This window comes from Nematostella vectensis, chromosome 13 (assembly GCF_932526225.1).
Source record: "Nematostella vectensis chromosome 13, jaNemVect1.1, whole genome shotgun sequence".
Lineage (NCBI taxonomy): Eukaryota > Metazoa > Cnidaria > Anthozoa > Actiniaria > Edwardsiidae > Nematostella > Nematostella vectensis.
This window is the reverse complement of record NC_064046.1, coordinates 404,701-415,079: the sequence shown is the minus strand read 5'-3', so window position 1 is coordinate 415,079 and position 10,379 is coordinate 404,701. Positions and strand designations below refer to the sequence as shown.

At 46.2% G+C, this 10,379-nt stretch overlaps 1 protein-coding gene across 1 annotated transcript; it reads right to left on the bottom strand.

Annotated features, from left to right (window-relative positions):
* Positions 1–374: 374 nt before the first annotated feature.
* LOC5501230 (endonuclease/exonuclease/phosphatase family domain-containing protein 1) lies at positions 375–9,515 on the bottom strand. Its single transcript, XM_048721115.1, has 9 exons — positions 8,568–9,515; positions 8,286–8,337; positions 7,032–7,133; positions 6,375–6,503; positions 5,659–5,739; positions 5,308–5,362; positions 3,870–3,923; positions 1,405–1,557; positions 375–802 (listed from the first exon to the last, which is right to left on the bottom strand). The coding sequence occupies exons 1-9, from the start codon at positions 9,470–9,472 to the stop codon at positions 624–626; spliced, it is 1,710 nt and encodes a 569-aa protein (XP_048577072.1). The 5' UTR covers positions 9,473–9,515; the 3' UTR covers positions 375–623.
* Between the last annotated feature and the right edge of the window lie 864 nt (positions 9,516–10,379).

Below are 10,379 nucleotides of genomic sequence, written 5' to 3'. Positions count from 1 at the left end.
TGCGCGTTGTTACAACTAGATCCAAGAATATGCGCGCGTCCTAACAACTAGATCGAATAATATTACTGCTTTCTTAAAACTAGATCCAAGAATATGCGCGCGTCCGAACAACTAGACCGAATAATTTTCCTGCTTTCTTAAAACTAGATTCCTGAATATGCCTGCTTTTTACAACTAGATCCAAAAATATGCGCGCTTCTTACAACTCGATCCAATAATATGCGTGCTTTCTTACAACTAGTTAAAAAATGCACGCGTTCTTACAACTAGACCCAAGAATATGCGTGCTTTCTTGAGTGTAAATAAATAAACCATTTGCGCTTAAGATCTCACAAATATTCTTGGATTTATTGACGCCCAACAACTCGCACATATTCATGACAATCTTATTTATTTTATTCAGTGGGTGTGTCTATCAAGGTACACTGATAGATAGATGGATAGTTAATGTATTAATTCATTGTAATCATGACTATTTAAAAGAAACTTATTTACAATCTAAAATTAATTATCTACAATGAAAACCTATAAAAATGCCGTCGTCGTGCAAATTCGTCGTCGATATTGCCATAGGCCCCTAATGTTAAAATCCGTGGCATAGGGGCATTTTCACTCTGCTGCAACTACGCCTGACTATTTGAAGATTCTATAGCGATATCCTCAACTTTCTCTTCGCCGGTGCTTTTGTCCGTGTCTTGATCACAAAAAAATTCAGCCCAGACGGGGCAGTGGTCCGATACCACCCCTCCCCATTTCCATCCATCCGGGATCTTCTCATGCGTCATCCCGGATCGAAAAACACCTGTAAAACAAACGCTATCAGGGAGACGATGGAAATCACATATGAATGTGTTTCAAAGCTACGATGTTAACCCAAAACAAGGGATCGAAACACAAGGGCGTAGCCAAGGGGGCCTTTCCCCCTTTCTGGTGCAATAAGGTAATTAGGGACGGGGAGGGGGGGGGAAGGAAAAGGCAATTAGGGGGGGGGGGGGTAAGGAAAAAAAAATTCATACATGATAAAAAAAAAACATGAAAAAAAAAAATGCATGCAGCCAAAACAGACAGAAAAAAACCCATATAACAATAAAAAAATACATGCACGTCTTGGAGACAAGAAAAAAAAAAAAACATGCACGACTGAAACCTCCCCACCCCAATCCCCTTCACTATTCTAATGCCCCGTCCCTTACGTCTAAGTCTTTACGTTTCAGTTGGAAACGAATGTTCTTGACAAATCACTTTCCCCCCCCCCCCCCAAGGAAAAATCCTGGCTACGCCCCTGAAACGACAGACTTTCATTGTTTTCTTTTTAGTTGTCTGTTTGAATATGTCGTGAGTGATTGGTCGAAAAAAAAATTCACAAGCTGTAAAGGAAATTACATCGATTTGTAGATTATTTACCAGATCTGCTAGTGTATGCATGGTCTTTGCAATGTCTTGATATCCAGATATTATCATAGCACTTTGAACCATCTGGATTGGATGTGCTGATGTTTGTGTATGATGAGTGAGGAATAAGATTGGAGAGATGTGCCTCACGGAAGCAGTCAAAGTCTGGAAAGAAAAAAAATTCAATCTTTGCCAAAAGAAGTTCAAAAAAGAAAACGCTGAGAACAAGGAGTCAGGGGGGATGTAAGGGTGGGCAAGGGGTCAGGGTGGGCAAGGGGTCAGGGGGATGTAAGGGTGGGCAAGGGGTCAGGGGGATGTAAGGGTGGGCAAGGGGTCAGGGTGGGGATGTAAGGGTGGGCAAGGGGTCAGGGGGGATGTAAGGGTGGGCAAGGGGTCAGGGTGGGGATGTAAGGGTGGGCAAGGGGTCAGGGTGGGGATGTAAGGGTGGGCAAGGGGTCAGGGGGGATGTAATTGTGGGCAAGGGGTCAGGGTGGGGATGTAAGGGTGGGCAAGGGGTCAGGGTGGGGATGTAAGGGTGGGCAAAGGGTCAGGGTGGGGATGTAAGGGTGGGCAAGGGGTCAGGGGGGGATGTAAGGGTGGGCAAGGGGTCAGGGTGGGGATGTAAGGGTGGGCAAGGGGTCAGGGGGGGTGTAAGGGTGGGCAAGGGGTCAGGGGGGATGTAAGGGTGGGCAAGGGGTCAGGGGGATGTAAGGGTGGGCAAGGGGTCAGGGGGGGATGTAAGGGTGGGCAAGGGGTCAGGGGGGATGTAAGGGTGAGCAAGGGGTCAGGGTGGGGATGTAAGGGTTGGCAAGGGGTCAGGGGGGATGTAAGGGTGGGCAAGGGGTCAGGGTGGGGAAGTAAGGGTGGGCAAGGGGTCAGGGTGGGGATGTAAGGGTGGGCAAGGGGTCAGGGGGGATGTAAGGGTGGGCAAGGGGTCAGGGTGGGGATGTAAGGGTTGGCAACGGGTCAGGGTGGGGGATGTAAGGGTGGGCAAGGGGTCAGGGTGGGGGATGTAATTGTGGGCAAGGGGTCAGGGTGGGGATGTAAGGGTGGGCAAGGGGTCAGGGTGGGGGATGTAAGGGTGGGCAAGGGGTCAGGGGGGGATGTAAGAGTGGGCAAGGGGATGTAAGGGTGGGCAAGGGGTCAGGGGGGATGTAAGGGTGGGCAAGGGGTCAGGGGGGAAGTAAGGGTGGGCAAGGGGTCAGGGTGGGGATGTAAGGGTGGGCAAGGGGTCAGGGGGGGATGTAAGGGTGAGCAAGGGGTCAGGGTGGGGATGTAAAGGTGGGCAAGGGGTCAGGGGGGATGTAAGGGTGGGCAAGGGGTCAGGGTGGGGATGTAAGGGTGGGCAAGGGGTCAGGGTGGGGATGTAAGGGTGGGCAAGGGGTCAGGGGGATGTAAGGGTGGGCAAGGGGTCAGGGTGGGGATGTAAGGGTGGGCGAGGGGTCAGGGTGGGGATGTAAGGGTGGGCAAGGGGTCAGGGGGGATGTAAGGGTGGGCAAGGGGTCAGGGTGGGGATGTAAGGGTGGGCAAGGGGTCAGGGTGGGGGATGTAAGGGTGGGCAAGGGGTCAGGGGGGGATGTAAGAGTGGGCAAGGGGATGTAAGGGTGGGCAAGGGGTCAGGGGGGATGTAAGGGTGGGCAAGGGGTCAGGGGGGATATAAGGGTGGGCAAGGGGTCAGGGTGGGGATGTAAGGGTGGGCAAGGGGTCAGGGGGGGATGTAAGGGTGGGCAAGGGGTCAGGGTGGGGATGTAAGGGTGGGCAAGGGGTCAGGGGGGATGTAAGGGTGGGCGAGGGGTCAGGGTGGGGATGTAAGGGTGGGCAAGGGGTCAGGGGGGATGAAAGGGTGGGCAAGGGGTCAGGGTGGGGATGTAAGGGTGGGCAAGGGGTCAGGGGGGTGTAAGGGTGGGCAAGGGGTCAGGGTGGGGATGTAAGGGTGGGCAAGGGGTCAGGGGGGATGTAAGGGTGGGCAAGGGGTCAGGGGGGGATGTAAGGGTGGGCAAGTGGTCAGGGTGGGGATGTAAGGGTGGGCAAGGGGTCAGGGTGGGGATGTAAGGGTGGGAAAGGGGTCAGGGTGGGGATGTAAGGGTGGGCAAGGGGTCAGGGTGGGGATGTAAGGGTGGGAAAGGGGTCAGGGTGGGGGTGTAAGGGTGGGCAAGGGGTCAGGGTGGGGGTGTAAGGGTGGGCAAGGGGTCAGGGGGGATGTAAGGGTGGGCAAAGGGTCAGGGGGATGTAAGGGTGGGCAAGGGGTCAGGGGGATGTAAGGGTGGGCAAGGGGTCAGGGGGGGATGTAAGGGTGGGCAAGGGGTCAGGGTGGGGATGTCAGGGTGGGCAAGGGGTCAGGGTGGGGATGTCAGGGTGGGCGAGGGGTCAGGGTGGGGATGTAAGGGTGGGGAGAGAGTAAGAGATTCAGGGATTCAGGCTAGGAGCAAATTCCCTGCAAGCAAAAATAGATTGCTGAGCATCATTTTGTGGAGTACCTTCCTCATCTGGCTCAAGATTGAAATCACCTAATACAACCATATCCTTTTCATCTGAGAAAAAAAAGCACAAATGGTGAATATCAAAAATGTGATTGATGGAAAATAACTCATGAATTGCAGACGATGCAAATAGAGTGTATAATGTACAAGCCTCCACCAGCTATAAAGTTTGTGTGTTGTTAGTAAGCACTCCCACAAGTGTGTGTGTGTTGTTAGTAAGCACTCCAACAAGTTTGTGTGTTGTTAGTAAGCACTCCAACAAGTTTGTGTGTTGTTAGTAAGCACTCCAACAAGTTTGTGTGTTGTTAGTAAGCACTCCAACAAGTTTGTGTGTTGTTAGTAAGCACTCCAACAAGTTTGTGTGTTGTTAGTAAGCACTCCCACAAGTTTGTGTGTTGTTAGTAAGCACTCCCAGAAGTTTGTGTGTTGTTAGTAAGCACTCCCACAAGTTTGTGTGTTGTTAGTAAGCACTCCAACAAGTTTGTGTGTTGTTAGTAAGCACTCCCACAAGTTTGTGTGTTGTTAGTAAGCACTCCCACAAGTTTGTGTGTTGTTAGTAAGCACTCCCACAAGTTTGTGTGTTGTTAGTAAGCACTCCCACAAGTTTGTGTGTTGTTAGTAAGCACTCCAACAAGTTTGTGTGTTGTTAGTAAGCACTCCCACAAGTTTGTGTGTTGTTAGTAAGCACTCCCAGAAGTTTGTGTGTTGTTAGTAAGCACTCCCACAAGTTTGTGTGTTGTTAGTAAGCACTCCAACAAGTTTGTGTGTTGTTAGTAAGCACTCCCACAAGTTTGTGTGTTGTTAGTAAGCACTCCCAGAAGTTTGTGTGCTGTTAGTAAGCACTCCCACAAGTTTGTGTGTTGTTAGTAAGCACTCCCACAAGTTTGTGTGGTGTTAGTAAGCACTCCCACAAGTTTGTGTGTTGTTAGTAAGCACTCCCACAAGTTTGTGTGCTGTTAGTAAGCACTCCCACAAGTTTGTGTGTTGTTAGTAAGCACTCCAACAAGTTTGTGTGTTGTTAGTAAGCACTCCCACAAGTTTGTGTGTTGTTAGTAAGCACTCCCACAAGTTTGTGTGTTGTTAGTAAGCACTCCCACAAGTTCGTGTGTTGTTAGTAAGCACTCCCACTGCGAGAGGGTTATTGTGTCCCCAGTGATTCTTTTACATGCATTTTATTCAGGTTAGTGTAGTGCAGCTTGAAGAGAAGACTGGAAACACGGGAGAATAACACCAAATCCAGAGCCAGGATTTGTGCCTGGACCATAGTGGTGGATGGCCAAGGTGTCTACACACTACGCCAGCCTGCTTGGAATAGAGTACACTCTAGAACAGTCACATATTTTAAAAAGTTCTATGCTTGTGAAACCGTGGTCCTTTTTTTTACCACCACAGGGTTAAAAATGCAAGAACTAAGATATACTGTTTTAAACTATACCTGGGACACACTCATTCAGTGCAGTGATTATGTCTGGCATTCTTGCACGTTCTTCCTGAAACATAACATATATTGTTGCATAGATTTACACCTTGTTTTACATATAGCAAATACAGAATGGCTAAAACACTAAAAAAACAAAAGATTTTCAAAAGTATCTATACAGATATAAAAGGATCACTAAACAAGCAAAAACAACTTCAAAATTTCAAAAGTCCACAAAGATTTCATAGTCATGTGACCACTGCATGTTGCAGAATTATGTGGGTTATTGATAGAGCGCGGCCATGTGACTCCTGCATATTGCTGACTAATATGGGTTATTAATAGAGCGTGGCCATGTGATCTCACCTGAAGGCGGCCGATGTCTTCATTATCAAGCCCTGTAGCCTTGAGGTGCACACTTGTCACAAGAAAATCCAGTCCTTTAGTCTAAGACAAAACAAAATAGAAACAATGGTTGTTTACCATTTAATTGGAAATTCTGGAATGAGACATTCCCTGGGATGCTATAATGGTAAAAAAAGTTTCCTATATTCCAGAATTTCCGGGGTGACTTATGTACCATTTGCTTCTGTACCCAGAAATTCTTCTTTTAGGATCCTGGGGAATAGTGGCAGATGGGGGCTTTGGTCAAATATCCTATGGAAAACTGCAAATGGTACAGTACATGATTTTCCAGAATTTCTGGTTTCCCCTGTAAAAGTGGACTGCCCCACAAGCAATTCCACATTTTCCGGAAATTTTCCATTGGGAGGAATATGTACCATTCACAGAATAGCCTAAAATATTATATACAGTGGTAAGGGACCCTATGTACAGGTTCCTACACAGGGGGGTGCGAAGGATGCGCACAGCACCCTTGACTACCGAAGGGTGTGCCAAAATATACAATGAAAGATTACCAGGATAAGTAAACTATGGATATAGTGATTATTGATATGCACATTTACATATTCAAATGCAACATACAGTATTTATACAATTTTATATTAGTGGAGTGAATTGCGCTCTATTTTCCCCCTTATCCGAAACCATTATTCCCAATACAATTAGTGTTTCAATACCTTGAAGAATCCAAGAAATGGTCTTCTTGCAAACTGCTTCTTTCCATTTTTTGGTTTCTCTAAAAGTGATGAGCTCTTGAGTTGAATACCACAGCTAGCATCCCACAAGAAACCATTGTACTCTCTGGACTGAACATGCATTATAACAACATAGATAAGCATGGCTAGCATCCCACAAGAAACCATTGTACTCTCTGGACTGAACATGCATGATGACAACATAGATAAGCATGGCTAGCATCCCACAAGAAACCATTGTACTCTCTGGACTGAACATGCATTATAACAACATAGATAAGCATGGCTAGCATCCCACAAGAAACCATTGTACTCTCTGGACTGAACATGCATTATAACAACATAGGTAAGCATGGTTATCATCTGACGAGAAACCATTGTATTCTCTGGACTTAACATGCATTATAACAACATAGGTAAGTATGGTTAGCATCTAACAAGAAACCGTTCTATTCACTTGACTTAACATTCATCATCACAACACAGATAAGCATGGTTATCCATGGAGTAATCTCTATATTCTACCAATAAAACATATGTTCAGTGAAGAAAAAAAACTGGGAGAATTTTGTCAGCTGGTAGAGTTTGCCGTGTTGAGTTTGAATGTAAGTAGTAGCTAACTGTTTATGTTATACTCACCCTGTACATAGCCCCAGCCACATCTGATATCTGACACTCCCACTGTCCTTGGTGGCCATTTCCCGCACCTTTAAGTGTCTGATGATTCAGTTCATCTTTAATCTAAAGATTATAATTTCTTCAATATTGGTCACAAACAGGGATAAAACTTATATAGATTATTATAAGTTATAGAGTAGAACTAGGGGAATTAAGTGATTAAATGTCCCTGCAACCAAGGGATGATTAATTGAAGTCCCAACACTGTATAATACCATGATCACCAAGAAAATAAACTCAAAACTACAAGTAATATCACAGGTAGCCCAAGCTCTGTCAATGAGTAATTTTAACCAACTCATTGACAGTTTATAGACAAAACATATGGAGTTGTTACCTAATGCTAGTATTCTTCCATAAAAATGTAATAAATTCAATCCAACTTGATGTAGTACTTGTAGCGGTTTATTATTTCCACGTTTAAGAGATCAAGTACCATATCAAGTACAGTGCATGCAATAAGAAGTTGCTAATTGCTTCCATAAACAAAATACTTGACTAAAATAAGTGCTGAGAAGTAAATCAGTTCTCTTTATAAGAGGAAGAGCTTAGTTGCAAATAAGTAACTCCTCATCACCATACCTTCCATCACTGTACCCTCCATCACCATACCCTCCATCACCGTACCCTCCATCACCATACCTTCCATTACCCTACCCTCCATCACTACACCCTCCATCACTACACCCTCCATCACTACACCCTCCATCACCGTACCCTCCATCACCCCACCCTCCACCGTACCCTCCATCACCATACCTTCCATTACCCTACCCTCCATCACTACACCCTCCATCACCGTACCCTCCATCACCCCACCCTCCATCACTACACCCTCCATCACTGTTCCCTCCATCACCGTACCCTCCATCATCGTACCCTCCATCACTGTACCCTCCATCACCCTACTCTCCATCACTGTACCCTCCATCACCACACCCTCCATCACTGTACTCTCCATTACCACACCCTTCATCACCACACCCTCCATCACTCTACCCTCCATCACCCTACCTTCCATCACTGTACCCTCCATCACCGCACCATCCATCACCACACCCTCCATCACTACACCCTCCATCACAATACCCTCCATCACTGTTCCCTCCATCACCCTACCCTCCATCCCCAATTATGTTGCACTATTTTTAAAAACACTGAGTCCTGCATACCATTTACCGTCGGTCAAAGGTACCATCACAGTACACACTGTACCTTGGTGAGTGCATCTTCATCACCTATCTCTTGGATTACAACAATGTTTACCCTGTTTGAATGACAATCAATACATCATCAGTACATCATCCACAAGATTACATGTGGCATCATGTACAGCATTGTGTGTGACATGTCTGTTTGAGTTGTTTGGCATGTTTACAACTAGAAAATATGATAAGTTTAAGACCTGAAATATTGAGTTTTCAACCTTAATCCTTACATCCGAAGATTCCGCAGAACACCCTCAAGTCACCACGTTCACCACCACCCCTCACATACCCATTTTCTAAGATAGTCTTGCATATGACTTCACAGACGCCCTCATTGGATGCCTTGTCACTATTAAAGCATTGGAGATTCCAGGACATCAAACGCACCACATCCCGACCCTTGTACTTTAGTGTTCCTCCTGGTCCTATAGCATCGAGCTTGAATCTGCTTGCTTGAAAGGTTGTTTGTTTGTTTTCATCATCGCCCACTGTCAATTGCCCTTCAAGTTTACACAAAAGCTTCTGGCTAACTCCCCTTATGACAATTAGTTCTTCCACATTGCCAAATGGACCATGCTCTTCACGATGTTTAACTATGTTCTTGGACACTGCGGGACCAAACCCCTTGATCCTTTCCAGCTCCTCCTCTGTGGCAGTATTAACGTTGACCAAACACACTGGACTTTGTTGTGCACTGTCCTCCAGTTCGAACGACGGATCACTCTTGCTGCCCTTGTCAGGTGAACTGTCTTTGAGTGGTCTTCGCTTCTTGCTTGGTTCAAGACCAGATTCAGGATCTTCTTGTTCCTTTGGCTTTATCCGTCCAAAACTGAAACTGCGTTTAGTCTTCGCTTGTGCAACTATTCGCTCGATGACAACACTGTTATCGACTTTACGTACAACAAAAGCATTCAGACACTCTACTTTTAAAAGACACTCGCTACTTTCAAGTACACTAACCACTTCGCTGACAGTGTTAAGTTTACCACGAACTTGGGTTAAACGCGACGCCAATTCTTCCGTTACACCAATTGACACCAGCTCTGCAATAGAAGCTGTCATCAGATCCACGGAATTGGTGGTGTGCTTTTGGATCTTCTCTCGTTTCTCGTCCTCCTCATGTCGATTTGCACCTTCGTTTTCTTCTGGGGCTGTTGTTATTGACTTTGATTTTGAACTCGACTTGTTACCCATCGCTAGTAAAGTGCCAAAAAGTAGGTGAAAATACTTTCTGAGCCGTGTCAGCGGTTTGATTTATTCACTTTTTTTTGGGGGGGGGGGGGGGGGGGGGAAGGGGGAGGGAGGAGGAGGTAACCTGGGGCCGGTTCCTTAAAAGCCGATTTGCGCTAACCCAGGGTTAAATTAACCCTAACCCACGATTAAATTTTTACCCCCAGATTAGTTCCGTTCCCGAAACGCTGGTTAGCGCTAACCCTGGGTCAGTTTGGAGGTACAATCTAACCCTGCTCGCGAGGTGGGTTAACTCGCTAACCCACTGTTTAGTTGGCGTAACACAGGCCTCCCAAACTTTGTAGTAGAACTAAAGCTTCATAAAATAAAGTTGTCGACAAAAAAGACGTTACACAAAACAATGTAGGGATCAAATATCCTAACATTTCGCTTTATTATGTGACCTTCGTTTTGATGCTGACTCGAAAATTGTGCTGGGACAGACAGAAAGTTACATGAGATTTATACTCGAAATGAATCTGTCTCGCTAGTGTCACGCACCAACTCGAATCCTGCAAATGACATTTTTGGCAATGAAATGGAGGTAATTACAGGTAATGTAGAGGTGTTTTGGGGCTTCTCTGCGAATATAAAACCACCAAAGGTAAATTTAAGTTGCTTTCTTTTGATATACTGGGTACCCTGTGTGAATTTTACTTCTCAAACCAGTTTTTCACTCGTTTAATCCATGGTTAGTAATTCGGGGGATTACTTGGCTTTCGGGAACGGTGAGTTATCCGTCGGTTAGCTGACCTACGATTAGCGAATCTTAACCCGGGATTAGGCGCTGATCGAGGGTTAAGTTAATCGGCTTTTCAGGAACCGGCCCCTGATAGATAACCCAGAGTCGTCCCCCTGGCCTTCCGGGTAA

Bases quoted from the DNA above. Each gene is read 5' to 3' on its own strand.
- LOC5501230 (XM_048721115.1), bottom strand. From the start codon at position 9,472: ATGGGTAACAAGTCGAGTTCAAAATCAAAGTCAATAACAACAGCCCCA. The intron at 6,504-7,031 runs GTGAGTATAACA...ATGCATGTTCAG, and splicing joins TGGCTGGGGCTATGTACAGG to TCCAGAGAGTACAATGGTTT. The intron at 5,363-5,658 runs GTGAGATCACAT...GTTATGTTTCAG, and splicing joins AAGACATCGGCCGCCTTCAG to GAAGAACGTGCAAGAATGCC.